The sequence below is a fragment of the Harpegnathos saltator genome, unplaced genomic scaffold, assembly GCF_003227715.2.
Source record: "Harpegnathos saltator strain DR-91 unplaced genomic scaffold, Hsal_v8.6 scaffold4, whole genome shotgun sequence".
In the NCBI taxonomy this organism is placed as follows: Eukaryota; Metazoa; Arthropoda; class Insecta; order Hymenoptera; family Formicidae; genus Harpegnathos; species Harpegnathos saltator.
Window position 1 is genome coordinate 369,218 of NW_020230205.1, and position 24,446 is coordinate 393,663.

Consider the following 24,446-nt stretch of genomic DNA (forward strand, 5'->3'; position numbering starts at 1 on the left):
CGAAATATAAAGTGGGCTTACACGCGCGTTGTATGAGATTACGTGGTCAGCAGTATGAGAAAATAATCGGAAAGGCACGGCGTTCCGAGGCGATCCCAACCGAAGGCACCTGTCAGATGCGTCTGCGAGTCGTGATGGATGTAGATGATGATGTAGAGTCTCTCTCCTGAGAATGAGTAATCACCGACACTGTATAATTTGTCTCTCAATTTTTATTCAATATACCGTATAATTGAGGCGCGTGAGAGAATCGTACTTATCTAACATGCACCAAATCCCAAGATAGAACGTATTGTCGAGGAGGAATCTGCAAATTGACGAGACCGTCGCGCACACGGCGGATCTCGCGATCTCGCGAGAATGTGAGAGACCTCGCCGTGAATTTGGATCCTCCGATATCGAGCGGCGCCGACGCAACGACGCCATCGCGTCGTTAAACAATCACAAACATGAGTGAAAGATATACTTCTAAATCCGTAAATACGCTTTGCCAAGTAATTCAAAGCGCTGCGCACAGAGAAATGAGAAATGACTAGTGAACGTACAACGTCGCTCGCGTCGGCGAGATAGCGGAGATCCCCAAGCACGAGGACGCGACTTGTCCGGCTCCAGAATACTGTACACACGCGATGTCCTGATAAAGGCAGTGTAAAAGAGTGAACTGAATAAAGTACGATCGATCCGTAATGATGGTGAGAGACTTCCGATTGACGGTAAATATACGCCGTTCGCGAGCGCAACGCGAGCGATGTCGTTCCCGACATCGCATCTCCACGAGCCTAGAATACTGCACAGCCTGCCGACGAAGGTTCGCGAGACGAAGGAACTCGGCGGAGGAACGATCTCGACCTCGTCCACCGGAGTCCAATGGGAAGTGATCTGAGGCTCCCGTGCAAATTATGCAGAAACGATCGGAGAGTAACGGCGATATCACTCCGCGAGAGGCGAGAGGTCTCGCCGCCTCCCTCCCCCCCCTCCCTCTCGCATTACGCATCCTAGAGTTGACATCTCGCATCTATCCGTGCAACAACGTGTACTTGCAATTTGGTTCATACTGTATAAGCGTTCGGTGAGACAATGTCATTGCAACAACGCAGCGCGATACGATATATCCGGAATATACAGAGGCCAATGTGCGTTTCGATATAGTTGTCGTCTTTCTCGCGGGCTCGCTTTCGTCGGGCTCGGGGACTCGAGAGTACAAACTTCCTTAAGCCTTATCGTTATGCACAATGGAACTCAGAATCGGTGACCCTGCCGCAAAGAAAGATAGAAAAATATATGAGACGTTACTAATGGCGACGCGCGCAGTCCGCCGTTCCCTAATAATACGAGAACAATACGATTGGACATCGTTCTACAGACGACCGCTTCGTTGCTACGATGAAGAAGAAGACCGCCGCCAGCGAAAGCACGTTCGACTGTGCGAGATTACACACACACACACACACACACACACACACTCTCTCTTTCTCGACGACGCGTCGCGCAGCGCGAAATTTTCCCGACTTAGGAGAAGAAAAATCGCACAAATCCCGACATATTTCTCGTTCCAGGATTATTGTGAGTGTTCAGAGTTCAATTGACATAATGAATTTCGCGTAATGGATTCTGAGAACTAAGAGCGAAAACGAATCACTGTCTGCCGTACGGGAACACAATTTAGAGCTTCGTTATTCCAAACGCACAAGCTGAGAACGTTGATCAACGTTGACTCTACTTGATATCAATTGATTGTTTTGTCTTTTAATTCGGCCTGAATTAGAATCGTGTCCTCTGTGAATTGACAATCGCGCTTCTGAGATGCTGAGGAAAGGCTTTCGAACGATATCGAATGAAAAGAATAAGACATCGCGGTCGAAAGTCTCGCATGTATTTACACACATGATGAAATGAGAAACACGGCTTTTGCCCCGTTCTCGCGCGGAGAAATCTCATACGTTGCGCAACGGCTGAAAGTCACACGCGTCAAGCGTCACTTGAAACGAAAAATCACTCAACTTCCGCTACGATTTTTCCTCGCTAAACTCCGATCCAACGCTATTGTCGTTCCCTTCTCTTTACCTAAACGTCACTAAGCGGATTATCTTGGTCGTAGGATCGGGGCTTTAGGAATTAACTCGTTCTTACTATCGATTATTAAATCTGCTTATTAGGGGTCTTTAACGAGCACTCTTCGTGCACGACTATTACGTTCTATCCAGACGTTGAAAGGAAAACACTTGAAAATTGTACGTGACGCGGAAGAAGGCCGGGAAACAGATTTAAATTCAATGTGAAGCTTCAGCCAATATGCATCGCGTGATATCCGTATACGAGAAATCAAGACGATCCTGTCGGTCGATGTCGGCCGATGTCGACATCGTTTCTTCCCATTTCTTCACTTCTCATTAAATATGTAGAACCGTACTGGATTGCACGCATGAGTCGGGACAGAATTGGCGACGAGCGACGAATCGGAAAGAAAGCTACGGGAGAACGAAATATCAATCGGAGAATCGGTCCCTTATCGCGACGCTTATCCCGAAAACGCCCAGTACACATAGATATACATATGTTCAATATATGTATAAATTGGGTGTTTGATTCGCGTTTATTATTTTATATCTACAACTAGCGGGTTATATGTACAAGGGTCACGGGGGAGGGGGTGGGGAAGTGAGATTCATATCATTTCCTCCGCAGCCGCTATACGTCCGAGGCCGAGAGAAATTTATTCAATGTAGATGTCCTCTATCGGGAAAGCAGTCTCGATGAATTTCGTGTAGAACCGATGAAAAGCGCGCCTGAAAGAAGAAAGGAAGCATCTCGAGTTAATCGCCTCGAATTGTTCGCCCAGTCATTCGTGTCATCGCGGAACGCGAGTTTTGCTCTCTCCTCGTACGAAATTTATAAAAAGGATATTTAATCGCAAAATATCAAATATATAATAATTATGTGAGATGCAACAATAATAACAGTAGCTCTCACATACAACAACAACATAATGCAATGGCAATGGTGAAAAATTTATTTATAAAATACTAGAGAAGGTTCAAATTGATAGATTCGCTGGTGGAGACACGGCGGCTTTCAAATCAGATCTTTTGCATTGAAAAAGATCGGTTGAGAAAAAACAACGTGTATTCTTGAACTTGCATCTCTATTATGCTCACCCAACGGCTTCGGCGACGGGTCTCGTGGATTCCTGGCTGATGAACACGTGACAAGCGAATCTCTGCAGAGTGGGGTGCTTCGTGATGAAGCCGAGGTAGCGATGATCGCGAGGGTGAAACGCGCAGAACGACACATTCTTCAGCGAGTAGAAATAGTCGTGACAGGGACCCTGACTTTTCTGCAAAGTTACGTCGATACGATTACAAGTGGCCTCCCGTTTCTTCTCCCGCATATCGACGTGTATATGTGTGTGTGTGTGTGTTTGTGACGAACGTCCAATTACAACTAATTGGTCACGTTCGCGCGCGAGTTTGATTGAAATATCAGCTGAACTGAAAGTAATATGAAAGCAGCAAAGCCCGCAGTCGCTTTACCGGCGGCTTCCTTATGTCGACCATCCGAAGGCCCTGATCGGACACCTCCAGGATGCAGCTTTGCGACACGGGCGGCTCCTGCAGAGAGTTGCGAAGGATCCTCCGTACCGCTTGGCAAACCACTCCTGTGCCCTTGTACACCAGAGTCTCCACCGAGCCCAAGTAACCCAGAAGGTATCTCTCCCTCTTCACTTTAGGCGCGGTAGGATCGAAGTCACTGTAGTCCATATCGACCGCGTACGCAGACGGGAAGATACCTTGCCGGCCTGTCCTCAGATTGACACCTGATCCGCAAGGAATAAAGCACGTTTTCTTTTTCATCGAATTTTAATAAGATTAATATATTATATTTGATTCTCTTGTCCTTTTCCCACTTTCATCGTCGCATTAGAGTTTTGAATCGCCTTTGTTGATCGCCTTCGTTTTATCAGATGAGTAGAAGCATGATCGTCGAGTTGGACGCGTTAAAGAACATGAGACTGAAACATCGTTACGAACCTTCGCACCACAGGTCGTCGGCCTCCTTCTGCACGTATATGGGGTCTCCAATTTCAAGATCAATTTCGTCATGGTGCCGCGGTACGAACTTGTGCAAGCCTCGATGCGTCGCCTCGAGCAGTTCCAGTTGAGTAAACGGCACGCCTCCGCTCCCTTCGAGATAAAAAAAGAGCGAACTGCCATTGATCGCCATTTCCTCCGATCCGTTCGAAAACAATTTATGACGCGCGCGACAGTCCCGGCTTTCAAAACTTCCTCGAACTTCCGAACGTCTGAGGCGATCAAATCCGCGTCCGGACAGGACGCGGATAAGCTTCGCGGGAAATTCTAGCGGTAAAGACACGAGGCGTGTTGTGAAAGGCAGTTGTATTTTTTGCAAAGCAATAATATCATTGTGCAATTTTCAGACTTTCAGACTTTCTAAAGTTAAAATCCAGGTCACTGAGTCGTTTATATTGAAGATTAATTAATTTTAAAAGAACCACTTTGACTAAACAGATAAATAATAAAGTATCTTTTTTCTCTCTCTCTCTCTCTCTCTCTCTCTCTCTTTGTGTACACACAATTTCAAATTAGCTTTCATATATATTCATATTATTTCATATATATTATTTCATATATATTAGATTTCATATATATTCATATATATATATATATATATATATATAATATATTAATAGAATTTTGATTAAACTTTGTCATATCGCATACACGCACACACTATATATGGCGTTGTAAAATCAAGAGGAACGAGAGAGCTTAACTCAACAATTTAACAAATCGAAGAAAGATACGCAGACAGCACAAGACGTCCTCAGGATGACGTCCTGAATGTGTCCAGGATGTTCTGGATTATTTTCAGGATATGGAAATGTCCTGAAAGTATCCCAGGATACAATTTAGGATAATTCTGAGATATTTTGTTAATTTATAATTGCTTTATTGCAAATACTTTAAATGAAAATTTTGTGTATGTAAATTTTTTTATTTATCTTCATTAATTATAATGCGACATTAGAGATAATTTCAGAATGTCAAGTATTGTAATAAAATATAAATTTTCCGCAAATGTCCACTGCATATCCGCTAGTCACAAATACCATAAGGACCCAAACGGGTCACAACCTGCTAAATAATGTCTCAAGACTGAACGGGAGAAATCTTTTCGTCTTTTCCATTTAGATTATAAGTACAAGCGAAGGAAAGCATTTGACTTGATCTTAACTCGGACTTGGCCGATTAAATGCCATTAATAGCTCGATTTCTCTTAGAATCAAAGAACTTTAGAATCCCAGGAGATCGAAAAATTAAAGATTAAAGATTTTTTGCTTCTAAAAATGAAATTGAATTATTAATGTATTCAATTTGCCAATTCCAATTTAGAATCGAGTCGAGTGCTTTTTGTGCTGTCTCTACGGGTGTCGGTCCTTAGGATTTCCGAAGGATGTCATTGTGCTATCCGGGATAATTCTGAAAGAAGTTGCGGTTACCTGGGGTGCTGCTGGGCGAGACCGAATCGGTGTTCTGCAGGGTGTTGCAAGGTATGGGCGACACGCTCTTGGGACCGTTTTCAGGGGAATGAGCGGTGGAATGACCACTGTCGGTGGCCATTCTCTCGCTGTCGGGCGAGCTATCCTCATGGCGAAGTCTGGGGTGGCATTTCCTCAGGACAAGGTGAGGCCGAACCGAGGACGAGCCGGTGGCGGCACTCAACTCATCTGCCAACGAGGACGACGTCTGCATGGACGTTTGACACATGGGTACAGCTGAAACGACACCGCGAGACTTTAATAAATGCGCGTGCCGCGCCTGGTAAACGAGAAACCTTCGCCCTCCCTGTCACACTTTATTATCGTCTCTACGGAAGAATTTCGTCGTTGCGAAAGTAATATCCGCGAAAGTAATAGCGACTTCGACTCTTCCGATCACGTTGCGTGCGAAGTGCGTAAACTCCGCACCGGAACTTGAACACTTCGTTCACCTCTCGCGCGATCCTGTCTGAATAAACCCGCACTGATCTAGACGAGGCGAGACAGGGTCTTCGTGACTGCGAATCGCGACAACGCCGCTCTACGATTCCGCGCTTCTTATACAACTGATGTGGCGTAAATATACGCCTGGATTTTCTTTCTGTGCTGTGGTCGATCGCGCGGCCGGTTTCTCGATTTCATTGATACGTGTGACGCGAGCGGACGACGAGCGAAAACGATACAGCTGATACTTGGAACGGTCGAGTGCTGCTCCAAGATGATCCAACGATACAAACGATATAAAGCTGGAGAAAGTCCACACCGACGACGAGAATCATCACTGTCACCGACATTTTTCATCATTTTCAATAATTAACGATAATTCGGCGATACGAAGCCGACGTAGTAGCGTGTTAAGGGAGGAACTACATGCGGAGCAGGCAGTTTTCTATTTTTACGAATTTTTGTCAACAGAAGCGGTAGGGATCGATGGACTTGAAATTTTCACACAACACATTTTTACGTAATCGTGTCGACAGACTTTTAAGAAAAGGGTGTTTCCCCGCGTTTAAAGTTTCATGTGTACTTTCCATATAGATGGCAGCAAATTTATTTTACACTTTGAACACTAATGAATACACCGCGAAAATTTCAAGTCCATCGATCTTACCGTTTCTGTTAAAAAAATTCGTAAGAATATCCTTGAAAACGGCCTTCCGCCGTTGTAATTCCTCCCTTAACGAGCGTGGCGTCGTTGCGATCGTTGCGAGGAGAGATGTCCCGTTTTCAGGCCAGCTTTCTTCCTTACACTTTTTATTTTTAGGAATTTCCGGCAATCTCCGACGTCGGCGCTCGGTGCCGCCGCTTCCGGGTCGATTCGTCGGTACGTGTTCCGGCGTAGGCCAGGAGCTCAAACTGGAACACGAGTCGCCGACGTCGCTGACGACGCTGTCTCGGCCGCCGTTCCCCGTCCCGGTAATGCCACCCCCGCCCGGTCCTGGTCCGCCGCCGCCGCCGCCTACCGATCGACCCCTGCTGCTCAGTCCACCGAACAAGCTAACGTCATCCAAGGGTAAAGCGTCTGGTAAGCTAAACCATCGTTCGTCATAGTCTGCCTGATATTTCTATCTCGAGCAGAAACGCACAAGATGAAGAGAAAGGAAAATATGTAATTGTCTCTCGCTCGTTATTGTACCGTGCATCTCTCAACGTGGGGTGAAAGTTTGCTGATCTGTCGCAGTCGCGGTATCGCTTAACTATCATCGGAGCGGCAATTTTGTCGCAGGGCGGAATCTAGAACGCTGAGTCGCGCGAGGGGTTAACGCTGCGAAAATAGGCCGGGCGAGCGCATGTGAAGAAGCGAGGAAAATTCCAAGACCGAGCTTGGAGAAGTGCCGGGGACTATCGCGGATGCAACCGGACGTTTGTGTCTGTGTGCATCGCGCTTCCCGCTGCGTGCTGCGTGCACGCGGCGGGCGGCGCTCAATTAATAATTATGAGTCACGCGACGCGAGTCTCCCCGCCGGAGAAGATTTCCGGAAGCCCGAGCTATTTTTATCAAGGTCGTCGCGATGAGATTGCGCGGTGTTACCGTGGGTGTCGCAGGACCTGATAGATGCAACGCTAATTAATATATTGCCGCGGACGGGACGGAAGGACGAAGGAAGACGCGGCGACGCGGGAAGAGGAAAATCGCGAGGGAGGGAGGGAGAGTTTTGCACGAATCAGTTTTAGCCGGGCGGGATTTGAAGGAATTTATGAGGCGCTGCTCGAGGAGATGCAAGACCAATGAAACGCGCAAGGATACAATAAAGGATAAGTGAGCAAACACTTACGATGTTACCAACCTGAAGTCGCTGTCAGCAATAATCGAGCAATGGTGGTCCAGCTCCTCGCTGTCATCGGGAGTGGTGCGACCGCTCTGGTTGTCGTGCCGATGGATTACGACCACCTCCTCATCCTCGGAGTCGCCGGTCACTCCGTCGCAGGATCTGCCGACCTCCCCGTCGCTCCCTTGCGAGGACGTCGGCGAGTCATCGATCATCACATCGTGCACGAGCCTGACGATCGAAATCGGTAAGCACACGTAAGAGCCATCGCAACTACGCGCGCGCTCTTCGCGCCTTCTATAAATTTCTTATCAAAAATCACTCACGAGCACGAGGAAGTCTGAATTTAGAAGCGATGGCACGCGGCGAGGAATGCAGCCGTCGCCTTCGTCGGTACGCATTTTTATCCTCGTCTCGTTACACACCAATGAATAAGAGTGTAACGTCCGCGTTAATGAGACGCGTGGAAATTGAAGGTAACACTTGCGTGCGCGCTTCGTTCGTGTGTTTTTCGATGTGTACATGTATGCGTGTGTGTGTGTGTGTGTGTGTGTGTGTGTGTGTGTGTGTGTGTGTGTGTGTGTGTGTGCGTGTGTGCGTGTGTATGTGTGTGTGTGTGTGTATGTGTGTGTGTGGACGCCAGTTTGTAAAAAAAGAAAGTGCTTGGAGAATGTCGCGATGTCAGTCTCGTTAAAAGTGCACTCGCTCTTCCGAATGCTCTTTAGCGCAAGATAAAGGGAAACGTTTGCGCTACGACACTCGACTCGGCGTATTGCGAGAGTCTCTCTCTCTCTCTCTCTCTCTCTCTCTCTCTCTACCCCTCCCTCTCTCTCTACCCCTCCCTCTCTCTCTCTACCCCTCCCTCTCTCTCTACCCCTCCCTCCCTCTCTCTCTCTCTCTCTCTCTCTCTCTCTCTCTCTCTCTCTCTCTCTCTCTCTCTCTCTCTCTCTCTCTCTCTCTCTCTCTCTCTCTCTCTCTCTCTCTCTCTCTCTCTCTCTCTCTCTCTCTCTCTCTCTCTCTCTCTCTCTCTCTCTCTCTCTCTTTCCCGACGACGTATATTCCAGCGCTCTTCGCATATTTCTTTAATATCTGGAGATACGCTGCTGAGAATTGCTGATATGCGAGAGAAGACTCTCGCACGCGTTCTCTCTCGGGAGTGTACAATGTATCGCGCCTTCGGGGCGAGAGAAGCGCCAGCGAATAAACCGCCGCGCTCGATATCGTTAAATATTAATCGTCAGTCAGCGTCGAAATGCAGGCTGCATTTTCTGCGACACTTGGTCGCGCATTTTGGAAGTGGCTCTCTGCCGTATTTCGTCAGCTCGTAGCTCATCACCTCGCTGCAATACAGCTGGATTCTATTAACAAGGAACATCTCCGAAGTGTGTGTCTCCGATTTCGACGAAACGAATATTTGTAGAGTAGTCAAAAATAGGAGACATATATTTTTTTTATCGGCAATAGCTCAGGTTTTTAAGGAGTGAAACTGCCTCTCTCAAAGTGTCATTCCCTTTGTACTATCTCGATAATTATTGCAAATAGGAAAGAGCTTTTTCGACAAAAATTGTACAGCATAAAAAACCGTACAATCTTTGTTTGAAAAGTTTTCTCCTATTTGCAACAATCATCAAGATAGTATAAAAAGTATAAAAAGGATGAAACTTTGAGGGGCAGTTTCACCCCTTAAACCTGACTCATTGCCGGTAAAAAAAATATGGTTCTCTCAATTTTGGCTACTATCCACAAATACGGCAAGTTTCGTCGAAATCGAAGACACAAACTTCGCGGATGTCCCTTGTAAGGGTCGCAAGAATTGAATTTGTGCGACTTTGATAAAAATACAGATCGAGACGACGGAAGTGCCGCTTCGGTCTGCCAACTTCGCGCCGTATCGCCCTGAAATAAAGCGAGACCGAGAATGAACCCGAAACTAGCTAGACGTATCGAACGGTCGCGTATTGATCCTTCTTATTTCCGTGCAAAAGACAGTTTTGCGTCGGTGACACACGCGATCTCGCGGAATTTGTCACGAGAGGCCGAATAATTGCGCGGATAATTAACATCGCGCGCTGCAGTCACCGGGAAGTCATATATCATTTCCCCGTGCATCTGCCTTTCCCTTTCAACGAGAGGAGAGATCGTGCAGATTAGGGAGAAACGGAGCGTCACGTATGATTCTGCTGATTCAAGACGTTTTTATGCGCATCGCGCGCATCGCGCGCAAACGTTACCGCGTTGCGTTACGAGAGCGATCGCCAAGTTATGCAATTGCATCACGCCCCGGTCATGATATAACATGTAACAAGCGATAGTTCCATATATACAAACAGGACCATCGCCGGCTGTTTACGGCAACAGAAGTAACAAAGGGTGTCCCAAAATTCACGCAAGAAGTAATTTTGCTAGAAAACACAGATTTAAAATTAAAAATTGTAAATTTTTTATTGATTCATAAAGTATATAGTATAGGGTTATGTATGGAATAGCATATCGAGTAACTGGCCTCTTTTGTTGAAATTTTCCATGAGCGTTTTGCATATAAATGTGGCTGAATTTCGTTGATACAGCGCTCAATTTCCTCCTTCAAGGCGTGGGTGGTCGTGGGCTTGTTGGCATAAACCTTAGACTTGAAAAAACCCCAAAGGAAAAGGTCCAACGGCGTTAAATCGTGTATGATCTGGGCGGCCAAATCTGATCACCAAAACGGGAAATTACACGACAACAGGAAATGACTCATGCAGTAATTGAATTGTGTTTCTCGGGTTGTGGCACCGTCTTGTTGGAACCACATATCGTCCACATCCATATCTTGCAATTTAGGCACAAAAAACTGGATTATCATGTCGCGATAGCGAGCACCATTAACTGTTATTGCCTGACCAGCCGCATTTTCTTCCGAAGAATGGTCCGATGATGCCTCCAGCCCAAAATCCGCACCAAACAGTGAGTGACACGTTGTGGATGCATTTGTTCCTCGACAATCACTCGTGGATTTTCTGAACCACCCAAATGCGACAATTTTGTCGATTAACCAAGCCATCGAGATGAAAATCAGCCTCATCGCTGAAGATGATTTTGTTCGAAAAATCAGCATCCACTTGTTGTGGTTCCATAATCCATTCAACGAACTCTCTTCTCTGTGTGGCCCGCTGTTTACCCGATATGCTATTCCATACATAACCCTATACTGTATACTTTATGAATCAATAAAGAATCTACAATTTTTAATTATAAACCTGTGTTTTCGATCAGAATTACTTCTTGCGTGAATTTCGGGACACCCTTTAGATACGCGCGTGCGTGTGTGTATACGTGTGCGCGTCGCAGAAGCAGCTAAAACCGTGCGCATCTCGTCTCGTATGCGTCGCAGTCTCACGCCGCACTCCTCGTGTGTGTCACTTGTGTGCTTCAGGATCAATAATTTTAAAGGCCGATGCTACTTTCCTGGCGATTCTTCTGTGACTGCCCGCCGATGCATCGACCGACGTCGACCCACGGACGTTAAACTCGCACGTTTCGCGGCTCCTCCGAGTCGGCACGGAAATGTCACGTACTCGTGTCGAGGACGAATCTCTTCCTCCCATTTTCCTTCTTCTCCTTTACAATTTACAATAAAGCGTGCAACAACACGCGCGACGACTCGTCATCTCCGTCACCCCGAAGCGGGGGTGACAAACGGGCCACGCGACGGCGGCGGCGTTGCTCGCGTGCAATTTGGCGCTCCTCGTTCCGCCCGCGCGAGCCATCGGCAGGCTCGCCTTGAGAGTCCTGGCGACCTTGTATTCTACAGAGCTTCCGTTATTTTTCTACTTCGGCTCTTATGAATCCTGGAGAACGCGAGCGCGCAACGTCTCCGCTATTAAAAAGATGTCACGTTGGGCTGTCAGATGACGTCATGGGCGATTCCCAAATAAGACAGCGTTGCGCTGAGAGAGACTGATGCGGGTGACAGCGTCACTTTGACCTCGAGAGCCATCAACTTTGATCTACAAATTTCAATCCGTCGCGTACTCATCGCCTTCTTTCTCCGGCCTGCATTCTCCGATTGTTGCAGCGTGCATAAATATGGCGTTCGGACGGCGCGCGTGACATCCCCCCCCATGTCCGTCCGCGGAGAATACCGTGGCTTTCGTCGGGACGTCTTTTGTACACCTACTGGCACATCCGCCAGGCCGCAGGATTATCCGCGGGACAGCGACGTGTCAGTAACGATTGCTCCTCGCACGCCGACCACGCATTCGACCTCCATTGATGCGCTCCGTTTTATCCGACAACCTACATCACCGCCCTGCACTAACTCGGCCTCCGGTCGAGTTTACTTACTTCGCGACGCGATGCGTCGCACCGAGTCTCCGAGGAAATCCTCGAGCCGAGGAATCTCCTCGATCGTTCGCGTCGATTCAGCCCCGTCCAGCTGAAGCAACCCCCTCGGGTTTCGATCCAGCGCGACGAATCCGGCCGCGCTGGGTCATTATCGCGTGACCGCGTCATCTGTTCGGACGGAGAGATCAGCTTCGAGTCTCGGCGGTACTCACGTGTAGTTGGAGAGCGGCGCCTTCAGGTGCTGGGGCAGCCGCTCGAAGTAGTGGCGGAACTCCTCGAATTCGCTGTCGGCCATCGCGGCGTCGTCCGCGGGCGTCCGCAAGCAGGCAGGTAGCAGCAGGGCGCACAGGCCACTAGGGGTCGGTCCCGAAGGTGGCCGTGGCGGCTTGGCGAAGAGCTGCTCGTCAACCCCCAGGAAACGTACGGGGCGCGAAGATGTCGCTGACGTCGCCGACGACGTCGTCGCCGCGCTTGCTTCGACTTTGTCGCGTGAGCCAGCCCTATTGATTCCTGCGTGGCGGACGTCGCGCGCCTGCTCCGCGTCCGCGCGAGGGTGGACGACGAAGGGGGTGGCTCTCGCGACCGGGTGAAGGCGAGGGAGGGAAGGAGTTGAGAGGAGGAGAAAGAGAGAGAGAGAGAGAGAGAGAGAGAGAGAGAGAGCTTGCGCTCTAAGGTGAACGTTTGTCTGCGTATCTTCGCGCCGCATCTAGCGCTAAATGCAGCGGCCGCGATAACATCGAACGACAAATTCGCGTTAAACAAATAAGGGCGAGCGCGCCGCGCGCGGTGAGCTGCTGTGAACGGGCGACGATATTAATAGGCAGAGCACTTATTCGGACGCCCGACCACCGAGAGAGAGAGATATGATTCCCAGCCGGTGTGTTTAAACCAGGCTAACGTAATCATCGGGACGCGATTAAATTAATCAGTCAACCCCGCTGGCAGGGAGAGGGCGCCCCCTTTTTGGCACGAGGCCTTTATTACGGGGTAATGTCACTTTAGTGATGTACACGATTTTGGAATTTTTCGAAGCACCGACGATCGCGTCGAAGAATCTTCGCGTCTGTCAAAGATGAGAGATTTTCTATGGAGAAAGAGAAGGAGAGGGAACAAGAGAACGATTTTTGGCACGGGGACTTTATTACGGAGTATAGTCATTTTATTGATGCAGCACGATTTTAGATTGGAATTTTTCGAGGCACCGGTCGCGTGCAATCGTGGGAAAACTTTCGCGTCTGTTAAAAATGAGAGATTTTCTGGAGAAAGGGGGCAAGGGAGCGATTATAAAACTTGCCGGGAAAAATAGACCAGAGGAGAAGTCTTCCGCCGGTATTCGCGGATCTAACGCGCCTGTGGTCGATATCGCACCGCGCGATGCAACATTGATCAGCTGCACGCATAAACTCTCGTGAGTTTACAGTCGCATCTCCCGAAGTGGCTCCGGAATTCGCGGCGAAGCGCGGTATAAAATTCCGGTGAGACGGCTAAATATTTTACAGCCGGGTCGCGATCGATCCTTTGCACTCGTACTAAACATGCCGCAAACAAGTAAAGATTCATCCCGACCCGCTCGTTAATACCCGAGGGGCTCTGCGCTCCCCGCATTCCCGGCGTCTCGTGCGACATTTTCCACCGTGTCGCGACGACGATCTGACGACGCTAATTAATTTTAAATATGTTGCAACACGCCGACGAATCCGAGGAGTTCACGACGAGCGACTCACCTACGGTGACTTCTCACTTCCTTGATACGACGACTCAACGGCCATGAGCAATCATGTTTATGAAAATATCCTAGCCTCGATTTAAACGCGGGGATTTCCGTGGCCGAAATCGAAAATGGACGACGTGAATCTCGGTTACTTCCAACGGCTCTCTCGTGGCTTTGTTTCATAGTGGAAAAAGTTTGAAATGACAAAACGCAAGTTGGAGTTTTAAATTAAAGTTAACCGACGACGCGGTCTCTCCCGATTGCGACATAGTTAATGAGACACATCACGTTGCGCAAAAATTACACCGCTGAAACGGGGTAGCTTTGGGAGAATTAAATTTGACACGCGAAATTCTCTCCCGCGCTCACTCACGCGTATATAATTAATTCTCTTCATCCTGCGAGTTGAACTCTCTCGCGCAACGCTGTTCGCCGTTTTTACCGCGAATCTTATCTGGTAGTTTTAACATCCACCCCGGTAATCTCACGAGGCGGACTTCGTGATAGTGGCGCGGCTGATTTTGCCGAGTATGTTTCGGCGGTCATAAATTCGTGCGGGCACTCAGCCAAAATCAAGCCGCTCCGCGTACGGGACCGACCTCGCATCAAAATCGCAAACTTGCCGACTTGGTCGACCACGTTTAAAACGAACAATTTCTCAGCCCGTGTCCTACCGCAATTCTTTCTTTCGTGTCTCTCTATTCTCGTCACTCGTTGCAGTGCGGAGCTTCATTCGTGCTGAGAGCACGCTCAGAAAGGATCTTCGTGTTTGCTCATGAATAGCCATCTCCTGCGTCGTGGCGACTTTCTGCGCGGACTCGATCGGTCCGATCGATTAACAAATCTCAATCGATTTTACTGATGCAGGTTTTACCTTTCAGGGAAGCTTCAAGAGAGAACACTTCCTCGCGAGATCGATGCAACAGGAGGCGAGCCTTGCGAATGTTAAAGCGAATGGCGGAAATTCACTCGAATGTGCAGAGCGGAAAATACGTAAAAAATGCAACATTAAATGCGGGGATCGTCTACCTAAAAAAAAAAAAAAAAAAAAAAAAACAGAGAAGAAAGAAAAGGATACTTCTCAATTCAGTCCCGCTCGTTAACACGGGACAGTTGTGCCGCGTTAATTTGGAAACAGGTGTCCGTTCGTTAATTGAAAGTGCGTCGCTTGATGAAAGAAAAGAATCGTTTAAATAATTATTTGCTTTCGTACGTCCTCCGACACGGCGCTCGCGTGTGATTATAAATATTCAGGAGAAATAATCGAGGCGCTCCAAGACGATACGTATATGCACGTTTGGGAGCACGGCGGCAATTAAACGCGTATTTATTAAGCGGACGGAGAAGTGCTTCGTTAGTGTAACCTCGAGCGAAAAATTTAGAGGACAAGAACGAAGGGATCGGCGGTATCGACTGCGCCTGACCCAGTGGCCTTTGAAGCCGGGCGGAAAACGGGGGCTAAATTCGCGCTCCGCGCCACCCCCGTTTGATCTCGAAAGACGACTTCTCGCGCTGACGTATCGCCGTGGATAACCACCGTGTTCTTCAGCCGGTGTATCGCGGCGGAAACGAACATCTCACGTCACTAGCACCTGCACCCGCGAAAGGATTGCAGGATCCAGCGATGCATGAAGCGCGATTAGCGCAGCCCCCGATAATTCCGAAGAAATTAATTGATATCAGAGGAAATCCTCTTGAAATAAGAGGAAAGCAGTTAGAATAATATCTAATAAATTTTAGATGAACGGTTCACTTTATGTCGCTTTATATCGAAAGAGCAATCCTTTTTCTAAAAGTAAAAGGCTTCGCTTGGAATATGAGACTATGGAAAAAATCATTTTACAAATAGACCAACGCGAAAAGAATATTTCAGCTAGGAAATAATCCCGAAATTGTGCCGTATAAGGATTGACATTATCGCTATTATTGGTTCTGTCTTCTCCCTTCTCTCCTTATTCGATCAACGTAAGAACCACATGGAGAAAGGTAATAAGGAATCTGTTAATTAACCGAAGGTTCTTACAGACACCCGCGTAATTGCGGCCGGCGATAAGGTGAGTTAAATTGGCAGCTAATTAAATCGATCGGATGTTAAATAGCCGACTCACTCGATCGCGGGGGGGGGGAGAGGGAGGGGGGACGCAACGGCAGCGAGAGACAACATCGCGAGTGATATCCTGGAGAATTTACCGCTTCCGAATGCATTCCGATTAGATGGAAGTATTCGTCCAGGATCGAACGATACTCCCAATCTCGTTGAATGCCGGAGATACACCCGGCGTATAATTCACAGAGAGGGTAGATCCGCAGCGCGGAGGGTAGCTGATAGTGGTAAGTGATGGACACGGGTAATGTGCTGCATCTGCTTTGCCCGAGAACAGGAGAGAACTCTCCTCGGGCGTTCGAGCTTTTATTAAACAGCGTCTTTGTTTCGAAGCAGGACGGAGAGCGAGAAATCGCGCGCCGTCTCGTCCGAGTGATTTCCTCCTGCGGGCAAGAAGCCTCCTCCCCGGACCTCCGAGTTTTTTCCTCTCAACGTTTGCTATTCGCGACCGTGGTGTATTTTTACGCCGTAGTTTCGCACCGTCGAAACTGTCTTCTAATTAAAAAAAGTACAATTTTACGCGCGATATACAATATTACGAGCGATAGAAATAAAAGATGACGGACAACTGTGGGGGATCGTCTTACTGCTTTTTTTCTCTTTTAACCACAAGTATTCGTAAGATATTCGAATATTTGTAACATGCGCAATTTTCATAGCGATCGCACGATGAAGATAATTACATGAAGATACACGAAGATAATTGTAGGAGAATCTTGCGTAATGATTTTAACGACGAGATGACGATTGCGCAACATCTACGACGAGCTTGCGAATTATCGCGCAAGAGAGACGAAACTTCGCTTTATCGTCCGGATCGAAATAAAAATCAGCGCGAAGAGCAACGAGATAATAAACGATCCCGTGCGTCCCGTTTATTGAAGATCCTGCAATTTTTGCGCGCGCTCTTCGTTTCCAGCGCCTCCTCGCATGACACAAGCTGTGGGTTCCAGTGACGTCACGAGGAATACATTCGAGGACTGGCACGTTAAACGGGGGTGAACCAACACTCGTCTTCAACCCCATGAAAGGTTTTATCCGACCAATGGGAATCGCTGGCGCTGCCATGCGCCGCCCAATCACGGTAAGATCGTCATTGAGAAAGACGAGGGCGAACGGAGGAGACCGAGGTCTTAAGAGGACCTGTTAAGGATGGTACCGGCACACTGTCGCGCATATCCTCGAAGACGACGAATCGTCGCCGACGTCGTCGCGGTCGCGCAGAAAATTAAAAAAGAAAAGAAGAAAGAAACGAGGAGAAAAGGGAGAATAAATTCAAAGCGATACAATTGCCATCGCCGACGAAGGGGTCTTCTGTCCTGCAGATTCGTTTGCATAAAAGTTGGCATGAGTGGATCAGGGAAAGGTCTTCTCGGGGTGTGGCTGTACCGAAGAGGCGAGAGCTGGGCCATCAAGGAGGGAAGTCCGCTGCACAAGTCGCGCGATGTACGTTACCATAAATTTGAACAGCTCCGAAGGACGATAAAGAAATTAATCTATTTTTTGTGAAACATTTCGTCGTAGTAGAAATTTCACCTTGTTCATTAATTAGCAACCGAGCGATGCCGACTAACGGCAGTAATATCTTACACGAAGAGAAACGTGCACTTCAGAAATAACTCGAGGATTAACCTTAATTTTTCAACAATTAATTTCAACAACTTGTGAGGGGTCCATATTATTTATTTATTTCCAGAATAATGCGGGACGCGTAAAATAGAGTCAGTCGCGGTCAATCGGCATCATACTGCGGAGAAAGTCCTGACCCGTCGATGATTATGTTTGCAGCGAATAAATCCCTTCGTCATTCCACGTCGGGATTGTTTTAATTTACTGCGTTACGCGTGTATTTATTTATGCGCCATGATTCTCCCTCGACCGAGAATATTCGAGACCGGAACAGACTCTCGCGAAAGTGAAAGTGTCCTAAAAGCGCGAAATTACACGATGGCGAACGAGAGATATTCGGAAGAATTTTAACAATAGGTATGTACTTCCGTTCAATCAGATTCCCATGGATGAAAATAACTCAGCCAACGACAACAAGAATTCTGTGATATTCTCTCTGAAGAACCAAATCGGCGGCTTGGCACGAGCGCTTCAAGTATTTCAGGTATGCTGTATGTCCCATGTTTTCGGTATGCCTGCGATAAAATTAACAATAACCGTGGATTTTCGAAGTACGCCATTTTTCCACGTTCCACCTTGTTTTATTGAGAAGCGCGGCAGAGGTTAATTATCAAATGAAAGAAATTAATGGAAGTTTACGCGTCGACACATTTCAAGAATGTTGATTTCAATTTTGTTGCAAAATTTACCGTTAAATGCCCTTGGAATGGCGCGAAGTACAAAGACACAATGTTCGAGTAAAAATAGCTGGCATTAGTGAACACGTTCGATGAGATCGAAGATATCGAGAGGAGACGGGTGTTCTTTGTCGCGCGAAGGATCTAGGTGTGAACGTCGTGCACATCGAGTCGAGGAAATCTCTGCGTCGCGGCTCCGAATATGAGATCCTCGTGGACGTGGAGTGCGACTCGAAGAGGATGGAACAGCTGATGAAGATGTTGAGCCGCGAAGTGGCCGCGATCAACCTCGCCCATTACGAGCACATCGGATGTATACCGCGCGCGCCTTCCCTTTCAGCCGCGACCAGCTTCGGTGAGTGTGCGAATATACAACATTCACATGCGTGAAATTTATGAGTACGATGAAGCTTTGCGCATCCTTCTTCTCGTTTGATCAAACTGAACGAGACTGTCCGAAATCTGTTTTGTTTTAATTTTTAACAAATAATTTTTAATTTTTAATACAGTAGATTCGGCACATTTGTTCCACCTTTTTACTTCGTTCTACTTTTTTGATAATATTCTCGATACGATGACCAACGTATGTAAATTCAACATTCACGTTCGCTGTCAGTGAGCGATTTCCAATTTTACCTGGCACTTTCGTCATTGTTCCGTCCGCGGGCGGAAGTCCCGCTAGTGGAACACCCTGTCGTGTGGCGGAAGCTGGACGCAACGAAACTTCAATTTTGTAGATTTCAGTGAAGTAGATATGCCCTGGTTCCCGCGGAAAATATCGGATCTCGATAGAGCGCAGAAGGTTCTCATGTACGGGTCGGACCTGGACGCGGATCATCCTGTACGTTTTCCGTAGAGTGACTTCGTGCATGCTACTCACCGTCGTGTTTTCTCCGTTTCCGCTCGCGTTCCCGCTTTAACGCGACCGCTCGGCAATTTCAGGGCTTCAAGGATCCCGTGTATCGCAAACGTCGCGAAGAGTTCGCCGATATCGCTAACAATTACAGGCAGTAAGTAAAATTATTCTTTACGCGCCATGAAACGACGCTCTTAATCGCGAACAACGTGGATGTTCCAGCGGTCAACCGATCCCGAGAGTGCAATACACGTCGGAGGAAATCAGGACCTGGTACGTATCCTTGAGATAATACGACGTCGTTACATGCGTGAAATTTATGAGTACGATAAAGCTTTGTGCATCCTTCTTCTCGTTTGATCAAACTGAACGAGACTGTCCGACATTTCTTTTTGTTTTAATTTTTAACAAGTAATTTTAATTTTTAATACAGTAGTAGATGCAGCATATTTGTTCCACCTTTTACTTCGTTCGATCCTTTTGATAATATCCTCGATACGATGATCAATCTCCTAATTGATAATTTTATCGCTGTTCTTGACGAATCTCAATTTCATCCGCTTTCTAAAATTGTTTGTATCTGGGCTCTGTAAAGTTTATTGTATCATCATAATTTCGCTTAGAATTTAGACCTAAGTCTTCGACATTATGTATTGATATTCCCGTGTGGAAAAACCGCGAACGTTGAGTTTGTTTGAATGTTGTCTTTACATAGTCGCAATTTCTCATACACGGACATGAGTCCTGTATCTATCGGGAGAAAGTTCGACAAGATATCGAAGATGCGAGAAGACGAGATTTATACGTTGTTCTTCCTCGACTTTCGGCGAGACTTCTTATACCACTTCTTGTGATAGCGCGATTCGGTGGAATAACTGTCGGGTGCCATTTAAGCTTTTTGGTTATTAAACTGCAGTTTTTGTTTAACTTGACAGCATTCAATCGCTTCCCTTCACTCCTTCTTTTAAAACTTGCGCTTACGGTGCGAACAACCGCCAAAAATGACTCGTCAGCAAGTGCAGACCTGACTGATTCGTCAGGACAAACCCCACGAATGTTGATAAGAGGAACGTGGAAGATTTTTGCTTCATATTAATTAGGCGAACGAAATGTCGTCGCGAAATAATTGTAAATTAAATATCACGACGCGCGTGTCATGAGCCACGGATCGATCAACCCCCTAATTTCAGACGCAGGGTGCAACTTCTGCTCGTTAAACTGCGAAGCAAACTGCGAACGTGCTTTCGTGTACACGAAGGCAATCGACGCCGGATGGAAGAAATCCTTTCCGTCTCGTGATACTTAAGTTATACGCCCACTCGGTATCTTCGGTGTGTCTTTTCTCACCTCTCACCAATTTCAAACGAGAAAGTTTCTCTCTCTCTCTCTCTCTCTCTCTCTCTCTCTCTCTCTCTGCTCTACTCTCTTCTATCCTGCCCCACCTCCCTCAGTCTTCCTCAACTCCGTACGTCTCTTTGTAATAGTTGGATCGAAATAAGATTGGCACACGCTGAATGCACCCTTAATTGCGTCAATTTGATTTATCCTCGACGCAGCGAGAGATCGGGAGGCGAACGCAGCATCCTCTGCGAGTCGAATGCGACGATGCACCCCGAGCAAACGTACGACTTTAACAAACTTGATCAGAACGAAAGCTTCTCAGTCGAACAAAACAGAATGATCCAATGACGGCGATTGTTATACGGTTTTTCAAGTCATTGTACGCCCAAAAAAGTAATTTCACAACAAGCAGAATCATCTCAATTTTAGAGGATTTTATTTTCTGACATATGACCTCAAGAGGATTCCTCTAAGATCAAAAGAAAAATATTATAACCACATTATTCTCTAAAGTTAGAGGGATTATATGTTATATGTATAAAGCAAATCTTATTGATTTTAATATAAATTTCCTCTTGTACACAGATTATTTAATCTTTTTTTAAGAGGATTATTATTTATTCTTACTGGTTATACAAATTAATTTAAAAAAATTATTATAATGTATAGCGAAAAGTAATGTATATAGATGTACTTCTGGCTCCAGTTCTGCAATAAGTAGGCACGAATGAAGATCATTATAACAAATAAATTTCCAATCAGTTTTCTTATGGATTTTGTAGCTACAAAAATGTTTATCATAACCGATTATATGAAACATAGTTGAAAGAAAGAATATATTATCCAATTTCTTGCAATAGATTATAAACTGTATTTGACCAAATGTGAGTAAATCATTTTCGTTATATGTTACAGCAACATACATACTTCTTTTAAAAATCTTTTACAAATATTCTGATGTAATATTCTGATGATGAACATATGGTTATTTTTTCGTTCATATATGGAGGTAAAGCATGACTGAATAAAAGAAGCCGACATTCTAATCAACATATTCCTCTTCATATAAGAGGAAAATTAATTAATATAAGAGGAAATCCTCTTGAAATAAGAGGAAAACAGTTAGAATAATATCTAATAAATTTTAGATGAATAGTTCACTTTAATCGCTTGATCGAAAGAGAAATCTTTTTTCTACAAAAGGCTTCGCTTAGAATATGAAACTATGGGAAAAATCACCTTACAAATAGAATACCTTTTTTTGGGTGTAACGAATCTCGCTTGAGATGAAATGGATAAAAGCATCGCGATGAGATGCACACGCGAGGAACTTAAGGATTTAATTCTACATGCTCTCAATACTCAATACTTAATACTTTAAGGTACCTTCGTCCTTTTACTTCAGGGGAACTGTCTTCCGTGAGTTGCACGAGCTTTATCTGAAGTACGCGTGCAAGGAATACTTGGAAAATTGGCCGAAGCTGGTCAAGTATTGCGGATACAGGTATCTTTTAATGTAGAGACTCTAATGAACCTTCAGGCAGGTATAATATAAAAATTCCAAAGGACAAAGTATACAGTAACAGACGCCATTTCACGGCGAACAGGCGCGAGCTAAAATTGCTGTCGAAGCGGATGCAGCAAGTTTAATTTCTTAACAAATTAAAATATATCGCGCGTTTGACTAATTTCAACAAGATGACAGGATTGATTCATTACAAGAATCCTATACACGTCAAGACACCTGATATTTTTCTAAACATCGCCTTTCAGGGAGGACAATATACCTCAGCTGCAGGATGTGAACGTTTTCCTCAAGCGTAAGTAACACAAATGGCCGCGGTATGTAAATCGACGTTACGTCCGTCCGCTGTTTTTACGGGAGCAATAACGACGTACCCGAAACGTAAATCTGTATCCGCAGGAACGACGGGATTTCAACTTCGCCCGGTCGCGGGTTATCTCTCACCGCGGGATTTCCTCGCCGGACTTGCTTTCCGAGTGTTCCACTGCACCCAGTACATCCGACATTCTTCCGACCCGTTCTACACCCCCGAGCCGTGAGTTCGCAGCGCGTACTATTTGAGAAATACGATCGATCGAGTAATTTTTTGCAGTTTGCGAAAGAAAAAGTTAAATTTTTGAGACAGAGAGAGAGGAAAGTCTTATCAGAGCGATGGGGAGAAAAAAGCTTGGAACTCTGCTGCGACTTTGTCGCGATGTCGCGACGATCGCGGCAGCTCGTGAAGCAGCCGGTGATCCTTCGCGATTGATTTATCATTATATATTATCAGAGATTGCTGTCACGAACTGTTGGGCCACATGCCGCTCTTGGCCAACCCGAACTTCGCGCAGTTCTCTCAGGAACTCGGTCTGGCTTCGCTCGGTGCATCGGACGACGACATAGACAAACTGGCGACCGTAAGTCTCTCCTGGCGGAAAGGATGAAATTGCCTTTGCGCAGGTGTCGTTTGCTCACCTCGCGATTTATCGCGAATTAAACCTGCCGTACCTGCGATCTCCGCTCTCTGACGAAACTAAATCGTTATTGTTCTTTTTTATTTCCCCGCGCCTCTCTCGCTTCTCTCGCTTCTCTTTGCTATCGCACCGCTTCTATCTTATCTCAGCTCTACTTCTTCACCGTGGAATTCGGCCTGTGCAAGCAAGACGGCATGCTTCGCGTTTACGGCGCGGGCCTGTTATCATCGGTGGCGGAATTGAGGCACGCGGTCACTGCTTCGGAAAAAATGATGAGATTCGAGCCGGATGTTACGTGCAAGCAGGAATGTATCATCACCGCGTTCCAAAACGCATATTATTACACGGACAGCATCGAGGAAGCGAAGGAGAAAATGCGGTAATCACCTTGACGTTTGACACAAAGTTTGTGTCCCACAGAATCTCACCCCCGTTCTCTTCTGACTTACCAAGAGCACCAAGCTTTATTATTTCTTAACATATGAAATGAGAAGCTATAAATCCTTGAAAATATGACGAGTACATTTGTAAAGATCGCATACTCTTCTCTAAAAATGAGCTTTTACTTCTCTGAAAAAAAAAAAATTGCAGCAAACGGTTCGCTAAATTTGCGCCTCTACCGCTTAGTTCCACTTTATTTCAAAGGCAGGAGAACGATAAGAAAATATTTAGTTAGGTGAAATTTACGAGATTTTTTCTTCTTAGAATGACATCTCTTTTTACTTCAAAGTTATATAGAATGCATCTGTATATATTGCGACGCCATTTTCGTCTCATCCTTACTTTTGATATTATTTTCATCGCGTCATTCGAGATATTAATATCCACGTTATTCACCAGGGCATTCGCTAATCAGATTCAACGTCCCTTCGGGATACGTTACAATCCGTATACTCAGTCAGTGGAGGTGTTGACGGACGCGCAGAAGATCACGGCGGTGGTCAGCGAGCTGCGAGGTGATCTCTGCATAGTGTCGAACGCCCTGAAGAAGATCCACGAGCAGGACGACACCGTGGACGTTGAAAGGATAACGAGCTTGCTGACGCAGGGGATTGAAATACCGCAGGACAGTTCGACTTCGGACAGCGACGGCCAGGACGAGAGTCCCAACGCCGAAGAGGTGCGTCCTCAGGAGGAAGACATCGATCAGCGATTGCGTCACGACGACGAGAATGCAGTTGCGATAGGAAATTAAGCGACAATAATATAATAACACTAATATCGCTCTTTTTTCTTCTCCCTTCTGCTATTATGAATATCTATCCTAGCCGGGACAAGCGGTATTAGAGCATTTAGCGAATTATTCCTGCTTCAGCCAAGTTTACGATAAATGTAACAAGCAAAGTGTTAGCTCATATATAGTGTAGTTCATTGCGATTCATTATAACTGAATGGAAAATAAATGCAACGCTGTCTCAATGAATTCAACCTCGTTAGTGACTCTTCATATCGAATGCAACATCTTTTCAACAAATTCTCGAAAGCTCAGTCAATCTCGGT

The 24,446-nt window shown here is 46.3% G+C and overlaps 2 protein-coding genes and 1 long non-coding RNA gene across 5 annotated transcripts; 2 read left to right on the forward strand and 1 right to left on the reverse strand.

The window, feature by feature from the left end:
- Positions 1 to 196: 196 nt before the first annotated feature.
- On the reverse strand, positions 197 to 12,600 carry Aplip1 (JNK-interacting protein Aplip1). Of its 3 annotated transcripts, none has more exons than XM_019840878.2 (8): positions 12,363 to 12,600; positions 7,846 to 8,058; positions 6,807 to 7,054; positions 5,519 to 5,794; positions 4,029 to 4,181; positions 3,531 to 3,814; positions 3,156 to 3,334; positions 197 to 2,786 (listed from the first exon to the last, which is right to left on the reverse strand). In XM_019840878.2, exons 1-8 carry the CDS (start codon positions 12,443 to 12,445, stop codon positions 2,714 to 2,716), a joined length of 1,509 nt encoding a protein of 502 aa, XP_019696437.1. In that variant the 5' UTR covers positions 12,446 to 12,600; the 3' UTR covers positions 197 to 2,713. The 3 variants fall into 3 exon arrangements, with proteins under 3 accessions (XP_019696437.1, XP_025156807.1, XP_011137584.1); XM_025301022.1 differs by having other exon boundaries at positions 6,807 to 7,087; XM_011139282.3 differs by having other exon boundaries at positions 7,834 to 8,058.
- LOC112589087 (uncharacterized) lies at positions 12,581 to 14,917 on the forward strand. Its single transcript, XR_003113238.1, has 2 exons — positions 12,581 to 12,639; positions 14,743 to 14,917. It is a non-coding gene; the product is annotated as an uncharacterized LOC112589087 (long non-coding RNA).
- A 1,739-nt stretch (positions 14,918 to 16,656) lies between these two features.
- On the forward strand, positions 16,657 to 24,369 carry Trhn (tryptophan hydroxylase). The gene is made up of 12 exons (XM_011139283.3): positions 16,657 to 17,411; positions 17,974 to 18,078; positions 18,413 to 18,626; positions 19,009 to 19,112; positions 19,214 to 19,281; positions 19,350 to 19,400; positions 21,874 to 21,972; positions 22,242 to 22,288; positions 22,393 to 22,528; positions 22,763 to 22,889; positions 23,096 to 23,325; positions 23,787 to 24,369. The coding sequence occupies exons 1-12, from the start codon at positions 17,118 to 17,120 to the stop codon at positions 24,139 to 24,141; spliced, it is 1,830 nt and encodes a 609-aa protein (XP_011137585.1). The 5' UTR covers positions 16,657 to 17,117; the 3' UTR covers positions 24,142 to 24,369.
- Positions 24,370 to 24,446: the final 77 nt, after the last annotated feature.